General features: G+C 46.0%; 1 protein-coding gene across 1 annotated transcript in view; it reads left to right on the top strand.

The window, feature by feature from the left end:
- Positions 1-26,806, top strand: part of RGS11 (regulator of G protein signaling 11) — a 1,592,422-nt gene that overhangs the window by 891,095 nt on the left and 674,521 nt on the right. Inside the window, exon 10 of the mRNA XM_085632193.1 lies at positions 25,358-25,387. Coding sequence (XP_085488319.1) covers positions 25,358-25,387 — 30 coding nt within the window. The remainder of the gene's footprint in view (positions 1-25,357; positions 25,388-26,806) is intronic.

Genomic DNA, 26,806 nt, shown 5'->3' with positions numbered 1-26,806 from the left:
TGACAGGAAGGATGTGGTCGATGGTAACTGTATCTTCATGAGCTATAATGGCATCAAGGATTGAGCCTCTATTATGGGTATGCTGTGTGCAGTGTTGGATAATGTTATTATTGAGTAGAATTTCGTTTAGGAATTGGATCAGAGTGTTATTTTTATCATTACATTGGAGGTTGAGGTCCCCTAGTATTATGTTGTTTGAGTCTAAGACTGAGCAGTGTGTTATGAGGTCGGAAGGGTGTTCTCCGAATGTGGGAGTGTTGCCTGGCTGATGATAGAGGAGATGGCAGTATATTGTTTTGTTGTCCTTCGTATTAATGGTGGAGGATAGATATTCAAATGTAATGTAGGTGAAGGAGTCAATTTCAGTTATGGCGATGTTACTCTTGTGGATGATTGCAGTACCCTTCCACGATGGTTCTTTCTGTCTTTGTTTATGATTGAGAACCTGGGGGGCACAAGCATGTCAACGATTGGTAAGGAGGATTTGTTCAACCAAGTTTCTGTGATGAACACGATATCGATGTTGTGGGTAAGGATGGTTTCTGCCCACGTGTTTGGTTACAGATCTGCAGTTTATAAGCATGCAGTTGGTTGTTACCTTGTTGTCAGGTTTCTTTGGGGGAGGAGCCATGGGCACATTTGTGAGGTAAGCTGGTGGCCATGCTGTTCTTGGTGTGATGCAGTCTCTCCCAAATCCAGTGATTACCTGGATGGTGGAGCTGGGGTTGCTAGTTTTAGAAGAGTCGGAAGGGTTGGCAAGATTGGTCGCCTCTCTCAGGGACACTGCATGAACCAGGAGGCGGGGAGATAATGTAAACTGATGGGCGTGACCAATCTACACACGCTGGGTCGGTAACACAGGAACGCCAGTATTTAGCTGCAGCAAGCTCCCACGGCACTCGTGCAAGCCGGGGAGCCCAAAGACTACTATGTCCCTCTAAGGAGTACCTCTGGCAAAGTAAATGGAGGGGGTTGGTCTTCTGTGGGGCAGCTTGTGGTGCAAGTAAGCCTTTTTAGGGGCATTTTACAAGACATTTATTAAGGGCACGCTTTGCATTAGTTTGTTATGATTTTGACATTTTCTTCATGCTCGTAATGTGGCGCAAGACACTCACACATACTCCATTTTAAAATCCTCGGTACAGGCATAAGCATTGTCATTTTGAAGCTCTCGGTGCAGGCATAAGCATTGTCTACACACATAACGTGAAGAGAGTGTTTGGTTTAAAAACAGGCAGGAATATAAAAGCACTTTTAAATGAGATCAGATAATTCTCAGCTCAGGTCCCTTAATACATGTGCATAAGGAAGCAAGCAATAGACATGCCTGCGATAAACACATGCCAGCTTCCTGGAGTTGCCTTCCGTATACACCAGACGGATCACAAACAACTATGGCTTTACTTTTTTAGTTGTTAACTACCTGTAGTTCTGTCACCCACAGAGTGTGACAATAAGACCTCCCTCCCATGCTCCCTCAGGGAAGACTTTGCCCTGAGTTACAGGGTGAGTGCCTTTGGATTCTCTATATCACAAAATTCTGGCAGTGGAAGAGTATCAGATTGAGATTCTGGATGAATGATCAGTGATGAGTATATTGTGAACAAAATAATGCATGTCTGCATTTATGCATATCACATGTGAAAGGCACATGAGTGAAAGTATGTATGAAGCATTTTGAATACAATCACACCAGCAAGTTGCTGAGACATTGGGTTTATAGGGTGCAGCACATCCACTTTTACCACAAAATTGGATCTAATGGGATCAGTGTGTTAATGGCGGTCATATGATAATTACTATATGTATGTTGTGTTATGTGCATATATTTTGTCTTTTTCTCTTCATACAGGTAATTCCTCACCAAAACCAGTGGCAAGTATTAGGCTTGTTCCATTTTTAACTCACGTAAGAGTGCCTGAAACAAATCGTTGACAGGCACGCTCGTCTTTGGGGGAAGTAACCTCTTTACATCCCACCCTGACGAAAGCCCAGGACCTATTTAGGCCAGTTAGTTAGGACTGAAACATGTTGGTGCTAGAATAAGGGTCATAGGGCCATCACATCCTTAGTCACCCTATCTGTATATATATTTTAACCTTCCCTCCCATTATTAAAGATTTCTGTAGGGGTGGGTGAGGAATGTTATCTTTAATAGTACTCCCCCATACAAAATATCTTTGAGTGCTCCCTGAAAGACGGTTGAGCCCACCCCAACCTTTAGCAGTCGGGGCGAGCCCTATGATGAAGCATGCCACTATTAGAGTGAGTGAAGGCTATTTAACCCACATTCGACCAGAGAAGGGCCATTCTTGTGCATATGACTATGAACTAGGGAGGACGTGTCCTTTCTAACCTCCGCTATGAGGACCTCTCAGCCCACCTGGGAACTGTGAATCCCGAGTTTTGTGTTTTTGAATCAAGATTATACCGTTGCTGTAGATGGTAGCAGAGGTGTTGCCACTGCGCGAAGGGCGGTTCGAGTTAGAGATTGTCAGTTTGCAGCTGAGAGGAGTGGTAGTTGTTTTGGATATGTGAAGTTGGGATCTAAGTATGATGCTCCATTTCGCGGGGCGCTGGGTGTGGAAAATGAGATCCATTTTCTGCTGGCCTTTGGAGGAGCAGTGGTATATATCAGCGATGAGTGTTTCCAGGAGTTGTCTGAACAGCCTATGTTTGAAGTTTCTTTTCACTTTGAGTGAGAGATTAGGGGGGAAGAGGATGGAGAAAGAGTTAGGACCATGGGTTTTCAAACATTTCATAGAGGGGTGGAGAGAGGTTGATGTGGCAGGAGGCATCTTGCCTCAGTGGGTGTACTGATGTCGTTTGCCCACAGATAAGCACGTTTCCGCCAAGGGGTCAGGGGCAGATCTAGGAGGTGCTGGAGAAGGTTTAGGATTCTCCCAGACCTTAGTGGCTTGATGAGTGGGAGTTTATCCAGTATTTGTTGTTTATAGTTTACCAGGTGGTTTAGTTTCCCTCTTGGGAGAAAGGAGTTAGTCCCTTATTTTATTAGTTTTCTCTTTCCAGGTTCTCAGCCTGGCTTGTGGTAGAGGTCTTAGTCCTTTGTTCCTTTCCCAGAATAATCTAAGGGATTAGGTATTGGAACACCACGCGGAGACTGTTCAAATTTGGCTGATTATATATTGGCTAAATGGCATCATGTGCCGTGGGTCAGGAGTCTTTTTTCAGTATCTATGGTTGGGATGGTCTAGAGGTGAAGTCTAAATTCGATTTTTTTATTTTTTTTATTTAGATCAGTGAATGTAGGATCTCTATCCCTTTTGCTGGTCAATGGGTCGCCATTTTATGGAGCTGTGCATAGAGTCCACGAAGGGGGAGTTTAGAAGTGGAGTGCAGGATGTGAACCCTGAGAAAATAGGGCCCCGACTGCAAGGAGAAGTACCAGAAAAGATTTACTCTAGGCAAAAGTGATTAGCGCTGCAATAGAAGAATTAGCCCCAGTGAAAGTCTTACCCGGGACATAATTATGTTGCTTCACTCGCAGATCCCAGTCCCCACCGCCTCATCTCGTCATCTGGGGAAGTGTATGCAAGACAGGAAGAGAGTCTGTTGTGCTGTAGCGGGTCACGACGATCTAGCATGGCACAGCAGCACTGGGCGGGTTCCAGTCGGCGAGCAGGGTTATCCAGAAAATGCTGGCAGACTGTAAAGGCTAGCAGGGTCCACCGGAAAATGCTGGCAGTCTGTAAGGCGGGCAGATGCTGACCCCAGAGCAAATACCCTCTCCGGAACCGGAGGCCTCCGATTGTGAGGCAGACAGCAAGGCGGAGGAGACAGCAAAGCGGGAGTGACTCGCCGTCATGGATCTGGGAGGTAACCGTCTCTGGAATCAGTAGAGTTTTCAGACGACCAGGGCTTTGTGAGGCAGATAGCCTGTGGTGCCTCACCATGCAGCAAACCACCCCTGCAGGTCCGGGGTATGCTTCTCAGTTCCCTGCAAGGCGGAAGGAGCAGCTGCAGGGGGATGAATCACCGTCTTGGTCTGGCGGTAATTCCCAGTCCCGAGCTCGGAGCCCCAGTCAGACGATCGCCGGAGTCCGCAGCAATCCGCGGCCTATGGTAGACAACTTTATAATCTTTATGTAATTTAATACTACCCCAAAGCTTGGTATCAGTGCTCCAAAAATATCTCCCACAATGTCTCCAGCATTCAAGCCACGCTTCTGTCTGACTTTCAATTCTTTTCCATAGTGTTCCAAATTCTCCATGTGGTATATTTTGGGAAACACCACCGCTAAGTAACATGTACCATACTATTTGCTAGGCAGTCTAGAGTATGCCGTCTTCCCACACATAAAGTAAACTCCTAGTGTAACATATGCAGTGTAGTCTAAAAACATCTTCCAAGGACAATGAACCAAAATGTATGATCACACTCACTCTTTCCCACAAACACAAAGCTATATCCACTCTCAGCTTGGTGAATACAGAGTCTCCCTCGGTGTTGCCATTTCAAAGCTGGTGGTCCTGAGCTCCCGGTAGCACGATTAATTAATTCTTCCTTCCTCCAGTGTGGAGATTTGTCTTATTTATTTCCCTCACAAACTTTAACTCTAAATCTATCTTCTACCTGATATATGAATTTCTTCTAACTGTCAGTTAATGTACAAGTTAAATTGTGTCTATGAGCATAAGCAGTGTCTAGTGTAGCAGTGGGTACAAAATAATTCCCCATCATTTCAACTGTCTTCTTTGTGTCATATTTATTTAGGTGTTTTTATGCTGGTACTTCAGAAAGTACTACATCATAGTTAGAAAATAATACTCATAATGATCCTTCTTATAAAACATACTAAGAGGCAAACTACAACTAATGCCAGGCTAGATGATGGTATGTGATACCTTCCTCCACTGATGCGGGTAACTGTATGCAAACATAACAATCTCTGGCTTCCGTTGTGTCTACATATTCATATAAAAACCTAGCATTCGCATTTAATGTATAATCCCCCTTTGAAAAATCTACATGGAGATGCTGTTCACCTTCAGCAAAAGAAACTCTCTCTGATCCTAGAGTACCTTTCCTTGAAACTATTGATGTAGGTGTAAGCACTTCAGGGACTCTAGCCCTACATGTTTCCCCTTCGAGTATCTCACAACTGATTCTACAATTAGTACTACTATCACTACCACTACAATTGTTATATGGGTACCTATAATACAGTTGGGTCTATGGTTTGGATTTCCAGACTCCATTCTAAATTAGATTCAGATCAAATCTCAAGTAGAGAAAACGATAGCCACACAGTCTCTCTTCTCTGTTAGGCTCCACTCCCACAAAGCAGGAAAATGTAAGTCTCTTAAGCTGGGCATCCAGCATTTTTCTTCTTTTCTTTTGTTTCTTTTATTTCTTTGAAGTTATTTACACAATTCCATAAGACTTCCTTAGCTCTTCTTCCTCTTCTTCTATATGAAACCCCTAAATGTATTCCTTGTCTACTCGGGCCTAGGTAATCTTCTTTGAACACTTTGATAAAGTTTATAAAAGTTAATTCAACATCCCTAATAAGTTCTGAGCCAAGTTCATCTATGATCAATTGTAATAGATCAGCTCTCAATTCCGCAACTTCTACTGGTGATTCCTCTGAACTCAAATGGGAAAAGAAAACTTCGTTCAATACCAAGTTCCATAAGCCACTCAGTCTTGGTTGGCAAGGAATAGCCAACGAAAGAAGAGTATTCAAATCAGTCCCGAGAATCTTCATAAGGATGTCGATTATGAGCACCGATGTCCCGGAGTTCGCCCTCATCAGCATTGGCAGCCAAATAAGTCCACTCAGGAGTTGAGTACCTTTGACAAGGTACCCTAATCCTTTTGGACCTTCTCGAGCTCAGTCTCTCACCTTCAGCTTCACTTTGCTCCAATTCAGACGTTTCACTTACCGATGCGAGCTCTCTTTCAGATGAGAGTCACAGGTTTCTTCTCTGTTTTTTTCTGGCTAGGTCTCATTCAGGTTTTCTCTCGATTTAGACTTCACTTGTCAACTCACTTTCCTAGATCCTTCATCCAGGTCAGACTCCGGTCCATACGCCACTGTTCTTTCATCTTCAGAGATGACATTGGTGCCCTGTTCGACTGGACCCCCTCAGATTGCTCTAGGGCTTGTCCGGTTTCCACTGGTTTTTCTTCAGCTTGGCTTGTCCTCTCCTGCCACTCTCCCATCACTTCTGTCAATGATTCTGGGAGGGGAGCTGTTTCTTCAGAGGGACTAGGTAATCTGCGAGTGTAAGAGGCATGGACCCAGTTTGGTGCTCAGCCACATTTCACAGCAGTCGCAGTCACCAGTATCACTTGGCATGGTCCACTCCAATGGGTCTCTAGGCAGTTTTTTTTTCACATGCCTTTTGGTTAGTACCCAGTCTACAGGATTTAGGTCTTGACAGGGATCTATTAATGTGGGTACAGTCACAGCTTTAACCTGAGGAGACACAAAAGAAGCCACATCAGCCAATCCCTTAGAGTAGTCAAGATCCAAATCAGCTGAGATGTTCACAAGCATTTTGGCAGGCACAGCAGGCAATCTCATTGCTCGCCCCAAAAGAACCTTATGAGGCGACAAACCAGTTCTTTTACGAGGAACACTGCGTGGACTCATCAGCACAAGAGGCAATGCGTTGAGCCATTTCAGAGAGGTCGAAGCACACACCTTTGCCAAACTCGACTTCAGAGTGCTATTGACCTGTTCAACAATTCCTGAAGCTTCAGGCCTGTAATTGCAATGTAGTCGCAGTTCCACCTGCAATGCTGCACACAGCAACTTCAGGTCCACATTATTAAAATGAGTTCCTCTGTCTGACTCTAATGTAGTTGGAAATCTGAACCTCCGAATGAGCACCCTCAAGAGCTTAGCTACTGTAAGACTGTCACATCTCCTAATTGGATAGGCTCGACCCACCGGGAGAATACGCACACCACAACCTAAATGTGCCTCAATTCATTGCAAATCAATCAATCAACCTTTATTGCGTGATTACCTTAAACCATTGCAACTATAGAATGATATATCTAAATATTTCATGTGATAAGACCGTACTTTAAAATGCGCTATGTTAAAACAATCATAACAGAGTGTTCAAATTTCAAGACCTTATTTGTATGGCAGCATGTTCCATTTCATAAGTCGCAGGGTTTTACAAACGATCTGTTAAAAAGGAAAGAAGGGTAGTTAAAAAGTTTTAAAGAATTTTGTATAGTAAAGTTGTGGGTAGGTGCCAATTTTCTGTTTTTCCTCTTGTATGGCCAATTCGGGCACTACATAGCTCCAGGTAGCTACGACAAGAAATACTGATTCTGTAGATCCCTGGTGCCAAGGGCGATGAGTCTTAAGATTAGCATGTGGTGACCTCACCTTTTGTCTGCTAGTTGGAGTTTAGTATTTTTCCTGATTTGTCTAAGAATTGGACAAGGCGGCAGGCTAGTTGAAAAGCTTCTCCTTAAAAACATGCTTTAACCGCCTGACTACAGGATCTTATTACCATTTTTTTTCAAAGCAGGTTTTATTATGCATCTGTGTTCCTTATCCAATCTTCTGCATATGCATAATAGATGTATCATGTCCTCCTTAAATCTCTGCATAGTCGGCAGCTGGTTGTTGTTTGTGGGCATTTCCACAGGGGCAGATGGTACAGTGATGGAAGAATGCCCAGCCTCAGATGTAGGTATTTCTCCTTTGTTGATCGCATGAACCCGGCGCCTAAGGTTGAGGGGAACCTCTGATGTAGCTCTGTAGGACTAGCCAACCATGGGCTCTTTTCATTAGCGCCCCTTTGTCCTCCACTAGTAAAATTATTTTTACTGTTTTGATTACAGGCTCTTTTAACATTTTATGTGATCCAGTCCTTTCCCAGAGATTTCCTAGGGCCAGGGTGTCTATTGAATTTTGTAGATAGGTTGTAGCTGTGCTACCTTTTTTGTTTCAAGCTCCTTCTAGTGGTAAGAGTTCAAGGTCGTCAAATCAGCTCCCTTGATTTTATGCCACTATTTGACATAGGCGCCCTTCTGCGCTATTTCTTGGTTCCTTAGACCAAATTCAAGTCTTATTTGTGCCGGAGATGTATATTTTGGACTGCTGAATATAATTCTCATAGTCCTGACTTCTGTGCTGTCCAAGGTCTGCAAGTCTCCTCCTCGTAGACATTCACTTCAGTAGGTGATGGTGGGTAGGAGTTAAGCTTGAATTACCTGCAGGAAAGGGGTAAGGCTGGGTCCCGCCATTTTGAGTTTAAGATTGTTTAGGGCTACCACTGATGCATTGCCTCTCCTTGCTATTGCCTTTGTCTGTTGCTGGAATGTGCCTTTACTACCAACTATTCTGCCCAGATACTTATATTCTTCAATGGTTTCCAATGGGGATCCTCCTAGTAGCCAACGGTAACTGTGGGTATGGGCATCTCAACAAAATTGAACTGCATTCTATTGAAGGTCTTCCCAACCTCCCTATGTGACTCAGTGTAACAACAGTACTTTTTTTTCTGCGTTCATTTGCTTACACGTTACACATCGGGGGCAGAATGTTTCTCCAACCACTTGAAACCTTGGATTGAACCATTTCTGCCTGAACAACCTCACCATCGTATTTCTTCCTGCCATGGGGTACAATAAGCAGTCGGGCAGAACTGCTCTCTCATCATTCGACACCCAGATATAATCCTCTCTCTTTAAACAACCTGCTGTGATCCAGCCTGACTGTTCTACTTCAGAAACCTCCTTCTGCAGACGCCTTACTTCATCCTAAGTATCGGCAGCAGCCAACATCACATTGAAATCGGTCACCTCTGTGTCCTCTTTTCTGTATTCCCAATTGAAAATACATGTATTCAAAGCACAATAACATCCACTTCATCTACATATCGGTTTCTTACAGTAACATAATCTGTTCCTTTACAATGTGCAGATCATTTCACAACAGAACTTTTTTGGCAGCTGTAATGCCTCCAACAATTGTCTCACAATCACTCCATTTCTAAATGCCCATTGAGACCATAGCTGTCCAAAGTCAAGAACCACATTGAACATATACTGGCTGTTGGTATAGATCCACTCAAAGTTTTTCTGAAACACAAACAAGGCAGTGAGTTCAGCCCCCTACGTGGAGTATACTCCTTGTAACTGAGTGGCTTTCACTACTCCAGAAACAGTACAGACAGCAAAAGCACCCAGGTTTCCTTCATTGTCTCTTAAATATGAGCCATCAACAAACAGAACATGATTACAGTCAGACAGTGGCTCACCAACAATGTCAGGATGTGGTTTGGTGCACAATTGGAACAGGTAACAAGGTAGCAGGGTTTAACACAAGGCAGCGTTTCAGAGTTACATTGTCAGCAGCCAAATCACTAGCTCATACCTTGTCAATTGTTATTGGTCAAGTGCTGAGTTTTTGTTCTTGTCACCAGAATTTCCACTGAGTGTAAAACGTACACTGTCAGTGGGTGACCCATCACGATGCTTTCAAATCGTTCAATACTTACAACAGTTAAAGCAACTTATTTGAGACATCCGGGCAATGCTGACACTACAGGATCTAATATATCAGAGAAATAGGCCACTGGTCTACGAGCACTTCCATGTAACTGTGTAAGTACAGAGAGCGCATAACCTTCTCGTTCATGATATAACAGCAAAAAGGCTTTGTTGTAATCAGGCATTCCCAAAGCTGGAACACAACACAGACTCTTACTCAGCTACAAGAAGGCAAGCAAGCAATTGTTATCTCATGGCACCGGATCTGACACGTCTTTATATGTCAGCATCTGCAAAGGCTTAGCCATCAGGAAGAAGCTGGGAATCCACTGTTTACAGTGGCCCACCATTCCCAAAAACATCCTGACCTCATTCTGAGTGTGTGGCGGATTCATTTGCATGGTCTTTGACACCCTATCTGGTGACATCTTTCTCTTACCTTTCTGAATTCGATTTCCCCAATACTGTACTTCGTGCAGGCAATATTGGAGCTTGCTCTGGTACATTTTATGTTCATGATCAGGCAAATGATATAACAGAGCAAAGGTGTCATCTCTGCAGGCTTCCCGCATATTCGATGCAATCAGAAGATCGTCAATGTACTGAACAAGAACTGAGTTGTGAGGTAAGACTAGGGACTCAAGATTATTCTTCATTTCTGATTGAAAATAGATGGACTTTCAGTATACCCTTGTAGGATACGAAACCATGATAAGGCACAATTTCCAAGCCGGAAATCAAAAAATAATTCGCTCTTATTATGTAGTGGGATAGAGAAAAATGCCTGTCAGAAATCAATGACTGTGAAAAGCTCAACTTCACATGGATTTTGGAACAGTATCACTGATAGATTCGGTACCACGGGACAACAAGGAGTCACTATACTGTTAATCTTTCTGCGGTCTTGCACAATGCGGTATTAACCACGAGGCTTCTGCAAGTCCATAACAGGAGAACTGCATGGACTCCCCAGAATCTCCTTCAGAATACCCTGCTAAATTATGGAATTATTCACAGATGTGATACACGCCACAGTTTCAGGTGTCAAATTGTACAGTGGTGTTCTCTGGAACTCAACGTTTGGCTTAACCTGTAAGTGGACTGGTTCAACTCCTTTTAGCAGTCCAATCTCTTCCCCTGTGAATTCCCACACCACTGTTGATACTGTGTCCCTAAGATCTAAAGGCATATCTTCCATCGTCAGCAGAGGAAGCATAGTGACATACAGATTCTCTTTAGCCAATTTGAAAGCAATGTCCTCATCATTTGTCTGCAGTTCAATTGCCTTCGCTGTTCAATATATAGTGCAATTCAATTTACGCAACAAGTCACATCCCAACAGACACAGAGGACCTGAGTCACACCACAAACTGATGGAAGTTCTCAAAGGGAAGAGGTGTGGGACCGCGGCCAGGGCGACTGACTCTGGAATCTGGGGATCATGATTTGATCCCCGGCACCAGTGGCAGATTAGCCCAGTACCATGTGACTCTGGGCAATAGCTTGCTTAATCTTCCCGACGGCCCCCAGCACCTAGAGACCCTTACGGGTGATTGGTCGCGCTTTACAAATGTGGATATTATTATTATTAAAGGACCCGATCTTCACAAGTATCTCCTCAGTTAGAGGATTTGACATTCTCTTGTTCGCAACTCCTACAACTTGGATCGATTTTCCTAAGCGGGGTAGTTTTAGGGTTTGTGCTGTTCTCACAGTAGAGCGGATAGCAGCAGCATGAATCAGTCAGGAATGTAATTGGGTGACCATCAACATCTGCATCAATATTGGGTCCACTCTGATCTATTGTTAAGACTGCGCCAATTGTATATTCTTTGTCCCCCCTCAGGCACCGTCATAAGTACGGGTCTAGGCCAAACTTGTCAAAGGATTCCATCAACGCCGTTTGGTGGTATGTTCAATTTCCCTGTGATACCATTGGACATTGTGGTACTTGCAATACGTGGCCTGGAGGCCCCCCATATTCTGTGATCTCAGCCTAGTCACAGTCTGTATCTGTGCCACCTCATTCTGAACTTGACTAGGTCCTCCACCTTGCTTTTGGTTTGCAGGGTTGAGCCAACATTTGTGCTTCCAATGCCCCACCTTGTTACAAAAATGATACATTTTGGACTTCTTCAGTGTATCAATATCTATTCCAGTGTTTGGATCTATTAGGATGCCTCTACCGGTCCCTTGTCCTGGCAATCCTCCCTTAGGCCGCGTCTGAACTCCCGGGGGTGAGTTCTCTGCTAATGACCAACTCTTCCAACAGGTGCCTGTACCTGTCCTTCCTTTTGAGCAGCCCTCATTTGTACCAACATAAATTTCTCTTTCATTCTCTTGTGACTTGACTCAACTCGGTCACTACAATACCTTTCTTAAAACAGAATTTAATTGACAGACTTGCTCTGCCAACAAATCAAATGCTGTTGTATCATGATACTAATCTCGGGTCCTAATCCTGTTACGAACTTGTACACAAGTTAACTAATCCACTGTACTCTTTGACGGCCTGTAGTAACCTTCCATAGTAGCATGAATTGTCTCCTTGGGCTCTTGGGTTGTCTGGTCAATTTTGACCCAATCGATATCTTCTGGAGCTATTTTAGATTGTAGCTAGGTAATCACATTACTATTGTTGACGGACCATGAGTCACTGAATCCGTCACTGGTTCCCCTTCAGGCAATTCTATAGCGATCTTACAAGCGGACCACAAGTCACTATGGACCACAATTTCAAACAACTTATTTTAATCAATTCACAACACCTTCGAAATCTTCACAAATTGATCGACCTGTTTATACAATTTGGTAGGTTTTTCCCTCAACTTCGGGAATCTATTTGTGAATTCAACAAAATAGTCTCACATCCAAGGCACATGCACATAACCCCCACTAGGCACTTCCCGCAATGGATATGCCTCTAATCCAGCTCTCTCTCTCCCCAACCCCTGGAAAGGGCAGCTCTCCTGTCACCTTCTTTGCATTTTTCTTCTTTGACTACCTTTCTTCTAATTTGTCCAACATACTCTCTGCTCACATTCCTATTATCAATTCTCAAATGTGTGTTTTTAATCCAGGCACTCTATTTTCCTCTATTTCCTGGTCACTGTAAGCAAGTCTGTGATTCCCTTTCAACATCTTTACTCGGGTCAGATCTACATTATATTTCTGAGCCAGTTCCATCAGCTTCTCATGCCCCTACCTTGCTCTTCTGGTAACTTCTTTCCCCAGAAACAGTCATTCGCTAGGTTCATATGCTGCTATCTGATCAATAGCTAGATTTCCACTAATTGTCTCATCCAAAACGGCTCTCATCTTCACCAAATCACCAATTTCACTTCCACAGCAGATTTTATGGTAGCATGACTCAATTGCGTATTCTGATAGTCCTTGGTATCACTATAATCCCTAAGCCATGACTCTAAATCTGAGACTTCAAAAATATACTGATTGTTGGGTGTTCCCTGTGTCACCCCCATCTGCCGAGGTGTGCTACTTTGTACCCTGGGATGCGTTCTCCACACCGTTAGGTCCGAATCAGCTCTTCTTGCAGGTAGGGATCTTGTAGTGTGAGACCTATTTTAAACTATAGAAGGATCTGCTGTCGCTACATATGGAGTACTTGAGTTCACGGGAGTCAATGGAACAAAATCCTCATCAACATTCGCTGATCTGCCTTGTAATGTCCCCTCAGTACCCATGTGCTGTTGCGGATTTTCATTCCCTGTTGAGTTTGAGTAATATATGGTAACAACAGGCCCACTCTTGACTGGTACTGTTAGAGCTTCTGTTAGTCTCAAAGCAGCATTAGAGTTACACGATATGAGCCCCCTGTTGTTCATTTTCCTACCACATCTCTCCTTTCTATTAACCTCGCTCCTGTCGATATCACTCCCACAAGCCCCGGATCTGGGGCTACTGGTGATGAAGCACTTTGTTTTAACAGTATCATTGGGATTTCTCCCACTTCCATCCTGCAGTGGGCTATAAGGGGGTGTATGATCAGCCAACAATCCATTTAACAAGCTGTCATCAGTGTCACATACATCGTTTCCAGCTGCCTCTTTTTTCTTGTCCCTGTTGTTCAAGTCCTTATCTCTCTCTTAAATGCAGGATATAATCTCTTTCCCTCTATCATGACTACTCTCCACCTCTTTAACTTAGTGTCCCATTGTGCCTCTTGATAAGCTTGCATTATTTTCTTCATCTTTACCTGATAGCAATCTCTCTGCTTAGCATGAAATGCACGCATCCATGCATCAAGTGCCTCAAACTGTGTAGGTCTAGGTAAAGGTCTCATTTTCCAATATCACTTTCCTCAACTGATTAAGTACCTCCAACTTGAAAATGCCATAGTGTGGAAATGACAATGTACCATCTTAGTGATCATGTGCCAATTTTGAAGCCCAATGATAGTATGAAGTCCTAAGTTTGTCATCATATAAGCAGCTGGTGTATCTTGCAGTGGTGCCTCTTTGCCCACTCTAGTAGTTATACCCTCATCCCTTTGAAACATGTGTCAAAGAACTTTAAAACATCACCTAACTTTTCTTATTTAGGAAATTTCAATGATCCAAATGCAATTTAAAGGTCCAATAGTACGACGATGCGGACTCCAACACCATAGATGTAATATACGATTGTCAACCAATCCCAGTGAGGTGTTACACCAACCAGCCTATTCCAGCATGGCACAATCTGAGATCACCCTCACTCCTAGCAATGGTTCACCCTCCTTCACAATTTCTCTGTGAGTTTTCATTCACACAATCATCCTAAAATTAGTAATTGTCTGCCTTTCTAAAAGAAAATAGATACACACTTGTTAGACCTGTCAGCCCTTTGGGTGGTCCCTCCTCATCATTATTTATTTTGTCCCACTTTTGCCTCAAACCCTGTTAGAATTTTTCCTTTTTGGGAACCACCAGACTTTTTAGTGTTGATGCAGATTCAGGGAGCCATTTTATCTACCCCTGGAACTTCTGTCTGAGGGCCTGGAGCACAAAATGGTGGCCACCCATTGTCACCTGTGACATCACTGGAACCTACCAGCACCTTCCAGAACATTCCAGAACCCTGTGACAGTGGGAGGCAGGTTTAGAATGTTGGGAAGGCATCTCCAGGTTGGCAGTTGGAGTTGGCAGTTGGCACCTGACTGGTGAAGAGAGAGGAGCAGAAACCTGAAGGAGGAAGGAGTGAGGCAGTAGGGGTGGAAACTTGTGCCTGGAGTGGGGTCCAGAAACCCACCCTTGATACTAGTCCCTGCTGACTGAGCCCAGCCTGGAGCCCTGTGTGGGAGAAAGCAAGAAAAACCATCTTAAGGACCTGGACAGCCGGAACAGGCCTTAAAAGTAAAGAACAGCAAGTTCCTGACCTGGTTACTGGTAACTTCTTGAAGTCCGACGTCGAGAAGCCTGGAGACCTGGAGCCCGAGGTGGAGAAGCGGCGCTGACTGGAAAGCAGACGTCGTACCCGGAGCCGACAGAGGTCGAGAGAGGGCGCCGACGGAGGTCGTGGAGAGTACCAGAGGTCGAGGAGGAAGACACCTGAGGTCGAGTGTGCGGCGTCGACGGGGGAGTGAAGTCCGCCCTCCGGAGTCGCCGGAGACCGAGGTGAAGTGTGCCGGAGGTCGGGAGTGGAGATCGCACTCCGGAGTCGCCGGAACCTGAGGAAAGGAGCACCGGAGGTCGGGAGTGGAGATCGCACTCCGGAGTCGCCGGAAGTCGACATCGAGCCAAGGCCGCCCGACGTCATCTAACCGGAGCCGCCCGAAGTCGACATCGAGCCAAGATTGCCCGACGTCATCGAACCGGAGGTCGACATCGAGCCGAGGCCGCCGACATCGAACCGGAACCGCCTACCGGCGTCGTCAAGAACTGTCACTGCGCCGAGGCCGCCGACATCGAACCGGAACCGCCTCACGGCGTCGACACGACTCCAGCGGCGTCGGAACTTCATAAAAAGGGCAGTAAGTGGAATAGAGGGCGCCTAAGGCCCTGTGAAGCCCTAAGAGACCATCCTAGAGGCTAGAGAGGTGCTGGAACCAGTTTGATAGTGCCAGGGGTGAGCTGAGACTAATACAGAGGGGTTGTGTAGTGTGGGAGAGCCAGATCTCTAGATTCCCCCTTGATCTACCTCAGTTTAGGCCTCAGCCTTGTCCAAGCCAAGTAGTGTACCCCTCAGGTCATCCAAAACTCTACAAGCTGGGATTGGGTCAAATCATCCCATAGTACCTCAGGAATGTGAACTGATTTTCAAGTGTCACTGTTGGCTTTTATTATTTATTGAGAGCACTGTATTTATTGTATTCATCCTATTTATTGCCTCACAGTATTTATTGCCTTACAGTATTTAATGTTTCACAGTATTTATTGTCTCGCAGTATTTATTGCCTCGTAATATTTAATTGCCTTTTATGTAATGCACTTACATTTATGCCTTGATTATTTATGATCTACCTTATTTATTGACTCGTTGAAGTATTATTTATTTGACTTACCCTACCACAGGAAAAGCCTTGTGTACTGTGATTGTATTATTATTTATTTAATCAGCAACTAAGAGAAAAGAAGATAAAGAGATATATTTTCAGTATAATTTTTAAGGTGTAGTGTCGTTTTTGGAACGGATGCACGCATGGTTATTGTGTGGGTATGACGTATGCTTAGCACGGTGCCTGATCCCTGACCACTCGAGCCAAGCTACCACAGTGTATGTCTGGAAGACCCACTACCACCCTTCCGGTGTGGGAGTGGGGTTTTCTAACATAATTGGTGTTCAGTGGTGGGATAGAGCTGTGCCTACGTATACTCGACAATAACTGTGGGTAGTCCATAGGCCTACACCGGGAGTTTTCTCCAAGCGGCCTTCCTAATTGTGAGTTTTTGTTTTTTCCAAATTTACTCTGGTGGTGGGAGGAGGTATTATATAAGGTACCCCCCTGCATAGCTTCTGCAAATAACTGTCCTCTGACCTGAGTGGGCAAAATGGAGTTTGTGCTAGAAGACCTGGAAACCTATACTGTGGCCCAACTCAGGGAGTTTTGTCAGCGGGAGGGGGTGTATTGTCCCCCAGGAGCAAAGAAGGGTGCACTCCAAACCAGCTTAAGGGCTTGGGGGGAGGCACGACGAGAAAGCAAGGCTGAGGAGGAGGACAGGGATAGAGAGCCCGACAGTGAGGGAGCTGGTTTGTACCAACCTGAGGTGGGGAACCTGTTAGCGGGGCCCAGGACACTTTCTAGGAAGGGCAGCAGTGCCTCTAGCGGTGGCTTGTCTGAAGTGGAGTTAACAGACCGGAGGGATAAAAGACAGCTCACATGGGACTTAGCAAGGCTGGAGAAAGAGAAGGAGGAACAGAGGATGGCTCATGAGCTAAGGCTGAAAGAGATAGATCTTCAGATCCTAAGAGTTAGGGCACACCCTATTCCTAATGGTGGCAGCGAAGAAAGAGAGTTCACCAGGGAACCCAAACCCTATTTGCCGAAAGACATAGTGGCTAGCTATGGTGTGGGCGACGATATTGCCAAGTGGCTAGCGGCCTATGAGGTCTCATTAAGGGCCCATGGGGTTCCAGAGAAGTACTGGGGAGGGGGATTGTACAGGTACATGCCTCCAGCTGGTAGGGATGCATTATTGGCCCTCGAGCAGGATGAGCAGACCCACTACCCCACCATGAAAGTGGCGCTCATACGAAAGTTTGGACTAACACCCGAGAAATACAGAGAGAAGTTCCGGGGTAGCCACAAACTGGGCACGCAGAATTGGGTGGACTTCCTGGATTATGCAAAGAAGGCATTAGAGGGTTGGATTCAGGGCAGTGAAGTGAGGAACTACGAGGGGTTGTTTGATTTAGTACTGAAGGAACACCTGCTCGAAAAATGTTTCCCTGAACTGCGTCAACACCTGGTGGATAGCAAGCTGACCAATCCCCGGAAGCTTGCTGAGGAGGCGGACATTTGGGCTAGTACCCGGGTGTCCACAAGGGGGACTGGAGGGGATACTCAAAAGGCCGGACAGGGCGCCCCCCAGAAGAAAGAGGGAGGGGAAAAGAAAAAGGAGTTCTCCAAAGGCCCCCAAAATAATTTCCAAGGTAAGGGAACAGGATTCACCCCAAGGGCTAACCCACCCAGAAACCCTAATCCTGGCCAGAGTCAGCAGCCAAGGGTTGTCCATTGCTTCGAGTGCGGTGGCGTTGGACACTATAAGGGAGATGCGAAGTGCCCAAAACGACCACCCCCTCCCATTGGAGGAAAGGCCCCCGGAGTAGCTAGTGTAGTGCTCGGGGAGGAGATGCCTTTAATTAAGGGAAGGGAGTGGGCGGGTGTCACTTTAGTGTCCCTGGGAGAACGGGAGATGGTTTCTAAGATCCAGGTGCCCGCAAATACCGTAAAGTATGGGCAGTGGGTCACCATCAACGGCCAAAGGGGGGAGGCTCTGAGAGACACAGGAGCCAGTATGACTATGGTGCGTAGCCAACTGGTGTCTCCAGAGCAGGTAATTCCCGATGTACTCCACCCTGCCGCGATGGCTGACGGCAGAATGGGCCACTATCCGGTGGCCGAGGTTCCCTTTGAATGGGAAGGGGTTGCAGGTTCACTTCGAGTTGCCGTAAGCCCTGCCGTGCCAGTCGATTGTCTACTGGGGAATGACATGGAGCACAATGCTTGGAAGGAGGTGGAATACCGGACTCATACTGAGATGCTGGGTACACCTGACTGGGCCTGTGTGAGCACAGGGTCCGCGACTACCCGGAGAGGGAGTTCGTTTCGGCTGGAACCTGGAACAAAGGCCCAGCCAGCTGCCAGTCAAGGGAAGAACCGAGGACAGGAGGAGCCTGCCTCGGCGTCCGCCCCCCGTAGGACGGATAGGCCACCGGAGGTGGTGGACCAGGAGTCCGCGGTGGGGGATGTTACCAAACTGGAGGACCTACCCATCCCGGCCGAGTGGCACGTGGAGGGAGGCCCGTCCAGGGAGGAATTCTGCCAGGGCCAGAGGGAGTGCCCTACCCTTGAGGGACTGAGGCGACAGGCCGAAGCCCAGGCAGCAGGGAACGTTGAAGGGAACTACAGTGTCTACTGGGAGGATGGCCTCCTCTACAGTGAACCCAAGGCACCCCTACATGGATCGTCACGAGCCTTGGTAGTCCCTCAACGTTATCGAGCCTTCCTTCTGGAGTTGGCTAACGAGATCCCATTGGCAGGACACCTGGGGCAAGACAAGACCTTCGCCCGTCTTGTCCCCCACTTTTATTGGCCTCAAATGAAAGTGTCGTCCGATACCTACTGCCGGACATGTGTGTCTTGCCAAGCCAGTGGGAAAACAGGGGTGAAGCTGAAAGCTCCCCTGGAACCACTTCCTGTCGTTAGCACCCCCTTTGAAAGGGTGGGCATCGACATTGTGGGTCCGTTAGATCCACCTACTACAGCTGGTCACCGGTTTATCCTGGTTCTGGTGGATCATGCCACACGGTACCCAGAGGCAATACCTCTGAGGACCATAACAGCACCTGTTGTGGCTAGGGCCCTGATGGGAATCTTTACCCGAGTGGGTTTTCCCAAGGAAGTTGTGTCCGACAGGGGGACCAACTTCATGTCAGCGTACATGCGGGCAATGTGGAAGGAGTGTGGAGTGACCTACCGGTTCACAACTCATTACCACCCCCAGACCAATGGTCTGGTGGAGAGGTTTAACAAAACCTTGAAAGGCATGATCAGAAGTCTGTCTGAAAGCCTGCGGAGGAAATGGGACGTCCTCCTACCCTGTCTACTCTTTTCTTACAGGGAAGTGCCACAGAAGGGAGTGGGCTTCAGCCCCTTCGAGCTTTTGTATGGGCACCCTGTACGTGGACCTCTCAACCTGGTGAGAGACGGATGGGAAAGAACTCCCAGAAAGCTTCCCCAGGACGTGGTGAGCTACATGCTGGCCTTCCGAAGCCAAATGGCTAAGTTGTGGAAGCAAGCTTCTGACAACTTGGAGGCCAGCCAAGCAGTAATGAAGGCGTGGTATGACCACAACGCTCACCCGGTGGAGTTGGAGCCTGGCCAGAAGGTGTGGGTGATCGAACCGGGAGAGCTTAGCGCCCTCCAGGATCGCTGGTCAGGACTGTATTGGAGAAGAAGGGTAAGGCTACCTACTTGGTGGATCTTAAGACCTCTCGTCAGCCCCTACGGGTGCTGCATGCCAACCGCCTCAAACCCCACCACGAGAGGCCCAAAGTCATTTTGATGATGGTGACTGATGGAGCAGAGGACGCGGAAAGCGAGCCTCTCCCTGATTTGTTTGCGTCTCAAGAGAAGGATGGGTCGGCGGAGGGAGTGATTCTCTCCCCATCTCTAACTCCTGAACAGCAAGAGGACTGCCGCCAGGTCCTGGGACAGTACTCTTCGTTGTTCTCCCTTGTTCCGGGTAGGACTCACCTGTGCGTCCATGACGTGGACACAGGAGACAGCCCACCTGTGAAGTCCAAGATCTACCGGATGTCAGACAAGGTGAAGGCCAGCATTAACGGTGAAGTCACTAAGATGCTGGAGCTAGGAGTGATCGAACCTTCTAGCAGCCCCAGGTCCAGTCCGGTGGTACTAGTACCAAAAGCTGCACCACCGGGTGCCCAACCGGAACTGAGGTTCTGTGTGGACTACCGGGGACTGAATTCAGTAACCAAAACTGATGCTCATCCGATCCCTAGGGCGGATGAATTGATTGACCGGCTGGGAGCTGCCCAATATCTGAGTACCTTTGACCTTACTTCTGGGTACTGGCAGATCTCTTTGACTGATGGAGCAAGGGAAAGGTCAGCCTTCTCCACGCCCAATGGCCACTACCAGTTCTGTGTGATGCCCTTTGAGCTCAAGAACGCACCTGCCACGTTTCAGCGCCTGGTAAACCAGATCCTCACGGGAATGGAGAGTTTCTCTGCTGCTTATCTGGATGACATAGCCGTCTTCAGTAACAGCTGGGAGGATCACTTGCGTCACCTGCAAGCTGTTCTCCAGGCCCTGAGACAAGCTGGATTGACGATCAAGGCCGGCAAGTGCCAGATCGGGCAGGGGTCGGTAGTGTACCTTGGACACTTGGTGGGTAGGGGAGCGGTGCAACCCCTCCAGGCAAAGATCGAGGCCATCATGGCCTGGGAACCCCCCAAGACACAGACTGAGGTCCGAGCTTTTCTGGGCCTCACGGGATATTACCGCCGCTTCGTGATGGGGTACGGTACCATTGTGGCCCCCCTCACGGAGCTCACGTCCAAGAAACAACCTCGACGGGTAGTCTGGACGGAGGCTTGTCAGCAGGCCTTTGTGAGACTGAAGAAAGCCATGTGCGAGGCCCCGGTCTTAAGGGCCCCAGACTTTTCCAAGAAGTTCATTGTCCAGACAGATGCATCGGAACATGGCATTGGGGCAGTGTTATCGCAACTCAATGAAGAGGGTCTGGATCAACCCGTGGTCTTCCTATCCCGGCGACTACTTCCCAGGGAACAGAAGTGGAGTGCAATAGAGCGAGAAGCCTTTGCAGTGGTATGGGCTCTGAAGAAGTTGCGGCCATACCTGTTTGGCTCGCACTTCCTAGTTCAGACCGACCACAGACCCCTTCGTTGGCTGATGCAGATGAAGGGGGAGAATCCCAAGTTGTTGAGGTGGTCTATCTCCCTACAGGGAATGGACTTTCAGGTGGAACATCGGCCTGGAGTGGACCACGCCAATGCAGACGGTCTCTCAAGGTATTTCCGCCTTAGTGATGAGAACTCCCAAGGGGTTGGGTAGCTCTCCCCACTTTCAGCTGGGGGGACGCGTGTTAGACCTGTCAGCCCTTTGGGTGGTCCCTCCTCATCATTATTTATTTTGTCCCACTTTTGCCTCAAACCCTGTTAGAATTTTTCCTTTTTGGGAACCACCAGACTTTTTAGTGTTGATGCAGATTCAGGGAGCCATTTTATCTACCCCTGGAACTTCTGTCTGAGGGCCTGGAGCACAAAATGGTGGCCACCCATTGTCACCTGTGACATCACTGGAACCTACCAGCACCTTCCAGAACATTCCAGAACCCTGTGACAGTGGGAGGCAGGTTTAGAATGTTGGGAAGGCATCTCCAGGTTGGCAGTTGGAGTTGGCAGTTGGCACCTGACTGGTGAAGAGAGAGGAGCAGAAACCTGAAGGAGGAAGGAGTGAGGCAGTTGGGGTGGAAACTTGTGCCTGGAGTGGGGTCCAGAAACCCACCCTTGATACTAGTCCCTGCTGACTGAGCCCAGCCTGGAGCCCTGTGTGGGAGAAAGCAAGAAAAACCATCTTAAGGACCTGGACAGCCGGAACAGGCCTTAAAAGTAAAGAACAGCAAGTTCCTGACCTGGTTACTGGTAACTTCTTGAAGTCCGACGTCGAGAAGCCTGGAGACCTGGAGCCCGAGGTGGAGAAGCGGCGCTGACTGGAAAGCAGACGTCGTACCCGGAGCCGCCAGAGGTCGAGAGAGGGCGCCGACGGAGGTCGTGGAGAGTACCAGAGGTCGAGGAGGAAGACACCTGAGGTCGAGTGTGCGGCGTCGACGGGGGAGTGAAGTCCGCCCTCCGGAGTCGCCGGAGACCGAGGTGAAGTGTGCCGGAGGTCGGGAGTGGAGATCGCACTCCGGAGTCGCCGGAACCTGAAGAGAATCGTGCCGGAGGTCGGGAGTGGAGATCGCACTCCGGAGTCGCCGGAACCTGAGGAAAGGAGCACCGGAGGTCGGGAGTGGAGATCGCACTCCGGAGTCGCCGGAAGTCGACATCGAGCCAAGGCCGCCCGACGTCATCGAACCGGAGCTGCCCGAAGTCGACATCGAGCCAAGATTGCCCGACGTCATCGAACCGGAGGTCGACATCGAGCCGAGGCCGCCGACATCGAACCGGAACCGCCTACCGGCGTCGTCAAGAACTGTCACTGCGCCGAGGCCGCCGACATCGAACCGGAACCGCCTCACGGCGTCGACACGACTCCAGCGGCGTCGGAACTTCATAAAAAGGGCAGTAAGTGGAATAGAGGGCGCCTAAGGCCCTGTGAAGCCCTAAGAGACCATCCTAGAGGCTAGAGAGGTGCTGGAACCAGTTTGATAGTGCCAGGGGTGAGCTGAGACTAATACAGAGGGGTTGTGTAGTGTGGGAGAGCCAGATCTCTAGATTCCCCCTTGATCTACCTCAGTTTAGGCCTCAGCCTTGTCCAAGCCAAGTAGTGCACCCCTCAGGTCATCCAAAACTCTACAAGCTGGGATTGGGTCAAATCATCCCATAGTACCTCAGGAATGTGAACTGATTTTCAAGTGTCACTGTTGGCTTTTATTATTTATTGAGAGCACTGTATTTATTGTATTCATCCTATTTATTGCCTCACAGTATTTATTGCCTCACAGTATTTATTGCCTTACAGTATTTAATGTTTCACAGTATTTATTGTCTCGCAGTATTTATTGCCTCGTAATATTTAATTGCCTTTTATGTAATGCACTTACATTTATGCCTTGATTATTTATGATCTACCTTATTTATTGACTCGTTGAAGTATTATTTATTTGACTTACCCTACCACAGGAAGAGCCTTGTGTACTGTGATTGTATTATTATTTATTTAATCAGCAACTAAGAGAAAAGAAGATAAAGAGATATATTTTCAGTATAATTTTTAAGGTGTAGTGTCGTTTTTGGAACGGATGCACGCATGGTTATTGTGTGGGTATGACGTATGCTTAGCACGGTGGCTGATCCCTGACCACTCGAGCCAAGCTACCACAGTGTATGTCTGGAAGACCCACTACCACCCTTCCGGTGTGGGAGTGGGGTTTTCTAACAACACTTATACAAGAATACACACTTAAAGTGAAACCTCGACAAGCGGGATTCACCCGAACCAGTACAGTTTACTCGCTGTGCAAAAAGGTCCAATACACAATTCACAATTGTCCCATTCACACAAAGTTCCCAGTCTTAGTTGGAGTTGTCAATGACGTCTCATAATGAACCCCTTAAATCTTCAGCAGACAATCACTATCTTGGTGTCTCTACACCTTCAAAATATCACGGTATGTTAAGGTGCTTCGGGGTTCGATAACCTTATCTCAACTCCTTGGGCCACATTGGACACGACAACCACATTCACTCGATTCTCATGAGAACTCCACAAGACATCACACAATCAAATCATAAGTGCAATCTAACACACTCCAAACATACTCTATTAATACTCACTCCTCCTCTCGCCGGTGTTCTCCATCACCAAACTCCATCCTCTCCAGTTCTTGATCGTTGGGGCTCTACCTGGGGACTTTTGGGTCAGGGCTCCAGACTATTCTAGATTGGATTCCAGATTTTCCCCTTACTTCATGTGCAAACCATCTGTCTCCGCTACCAACTGAAAGGGCCTGGACCCATTTGTTAAGTTCTCCTCCAATGCTGATCCTTCAATGGTTCTTTTTAGTAGCATGAAAGTTTAAAGGGGAGGAAGATTTAGTAAATTATAGTCAAGTTTATTACAAATTCAAAAATTATTGGACATATATACGAATCTCAGCATGAGAGTATTCAAATCTAGAGGAAATAGAGGAAATCCAAATCTTCTGAAGAGATTCACTCGATGCAACAAGAAAAGTATGAGACGTTTTATTACTATGATGCAGGTAATCGGAAAGCAAGAGTTAAGGTTTCCCTGCATCAGCAGTTTGTTGGAGGAAAACAATTCAATTCTATCTATCATCACGCTAACTCTAGAGGTAGCATCCCTAATTTAGCATTTAAGCAAAGGTTCAAAAGAGAAAAGGCGTCAGTGTGGTGAGAGTCTTTCTAAGAAGTCACTCCATCATCAGATGGGTCAAGCAGCATAAATCTACAAGCAAGAAAGAAGCAAGCTAGCACTGATGTGCTTTCTATTAGAAAGGCAAGATGGAAATGGGCATCTATCCCTCTCTACAATGCATCATATATTCAAAATTGAATTCAGCAAATATCCCATAATGCTTTTCTCAAATATACTCTATAGTAAGCTTCAGACACAAAATTGTCCATGTCGTTGAATCCTTTCACGGCCTTCTCCATGTATGCCCCTCAGCAACAGTTCGTCCTTGGTCTCTTCTTCTTCTCCCATATGAATGTAGCTCTCTTTACCTTATCTTCGCCAGGCCAAGCTAACTGTAACTCCTTCGTTCCTCAACTATCTAATGGAAACAATACCCTTACTCTTCACTAACAGACCGTTTGTTCACCTGCAAGGCAAAGCATGGAAACAAATGATATTCTACAAGACTTACATGGGAATCTAAGCATTAATTTCAGAAATGAGAACACTTAAGATGTCCTGTGAATTCAGGCCTGCAACTTAGGCTCAAATAATAAATGCATTATGTTATTTGCGTTTAGTATTTCCATACATCATTACCATGTTCAATATAAACATTCACTAAACTATTTTAGTACGTCTATTCCAAATACATCATTGGCCTACTAAACATTCAAAATATATTTAATGTGTCAATGCGTTATATCAGTAATGAGCTCTATATAAGTGTATTACACCCTTTTTACATAGCCACTACAATTCTACAAATCATTTGTTAGCTCCACATTAAATTGTGTTAATTTCATAAGCACATGTCATTTGGCTAACATTTCCTCTAACATCTAACTTCACCAGTAACAATGAATATTATGTGAGTGCATTATACAAGAGGATACATTGCACTCCTAACAGGTACCCCAAGTAGGACACAAATTTCCACTTTATCAGCAGGAAAATGGAGGGGTGAAAGCGAGGTATAAAAGCAGGTTTAAAGAGTTTTGCTTTTGAACAGCATGTACGGTACAATTTCAAAGATCTATGTTTTATTCTAGAATGTAAATGTGTATTTTTCTTTGTTGCAGATCAGGAACATTGACTACTTTAAAATAGAGGTAAGTGCCTGTGAAATTTCTTCAGTTGCTGCCTCTTTCATGAAAGAGTACAAAATGTACTGTAGACTTGTATTCATTTGTATCTTGTATGGGATCCATCTTGTCCTGCTAAGTTTGGGAATCTCATTGAGGAACAAAGTTGATGCAACTGACTTGAGGCCTTCATATCACAATTGTGAACCTTGATAATCAATTGGTTTAAGCTTGAAACGCAATGATGCAAGGCTTGCTCAACTCAGCAGCACTTGTTATTGTCAAAGCTCGCTAGCTCAGCAAAAGCATACTATTTTTATATAAGGTGCCTAGTATTTTCTAATATGTTTCTCAATCTCGTAAAAACCCAACAGTCACAAAAGAAAAGACACATGGGTCCTCGTTATGTATTGCTTCTCATACATTTTGGATTATCCTGATTAGATAGTATATATATATATATATATATATATATATATATATATATATATATATATATATATATATATATATATATATATATATATATATATATATATATATATATATATATATATATATATATATATATATATATGTATATATAACCTACTGGCAGTCGCCAGTAGGTAGTTATAGTAAGGGCCTATTTTCCATATGAAATCCGCAACATTCTATTTGGAATAACTTTGGCGCCCGTTGACGAATCTTCGCCAAAAACTTTTTGCCAGCTCCGGTCCGCTCCTATCCTGAAAGTCCCGGAATGATTCGTGTAGCGGGGGCTGAGAAAAAAGGGAGGTCCCAAAACGTGTTTTCCCCATGCAATTTCCCATAGGATCTTTAGCCGCAGCTACAGCCCGAACTGCTGAACGGAATTACACCAAATTTGGCAGAAAGGTAGACCTTGGTTCAGAGTCGTGACTTTTGCTTAAATGGTGTAAATCCGTTCAGTAGTTCCTGAGAAAGTCAAAAGTAAAATCACATATATATCTGGGCGGAGCCTAACCACACATCTCATCGTGAGATCTGATTGGCTGTCAGCACTTCATCCAAGAAGTGTTGGCAGCCACCTTGGGACCAATATACATGATTGCACCTCATTAAAAAGCATTGCAGTTAATAGAAGGTTTTAAGACTTTAGTTACATTATAAATCATTTGTTGATGGTACCATACTCATTTTAGGAATTGTGGTGTGTTCTAAGGTGATTTTACCATGTGAAAAAGCCTTCTGCTGGGACATCATGAATCATGTTTGAGCAAAAAATATTTTCTCATGCTTTTCCCACAGCGGTTTGGAATGTGATCTATAAGCTAAACTGAGAGCATATTTTCTGTAAATTCACATTATCTTTCTCAGTAATGTGAGAATGAAGTCTGACATTCTCAGTAAAACATGTACATCCAACAAGGGCAGAGACTGTCAGTTGATTCCTTTGTGTTCTACTGCAGCTTCCCAGAGTGTTCC

This window comes from Triturus cristatus, chromosome 10, assembly GCF_964204655.1.
Source record: "Triturus cristatus chromosome 10, aTriCri1.1, whole genome shotgun sequence".
In the NCBI taxonomy this organism is placed as follows: domain Eukaryota; kingdom Metazoa; phylum Chordata; class Amphibia; order Caudata; family Salamandridae; genus Triturus; species Triturus cristatus.
Note: the sequence above shows the minus strand (reverse complement) of the source record. Positions and strands in the feature narration are given on the sequence as shown.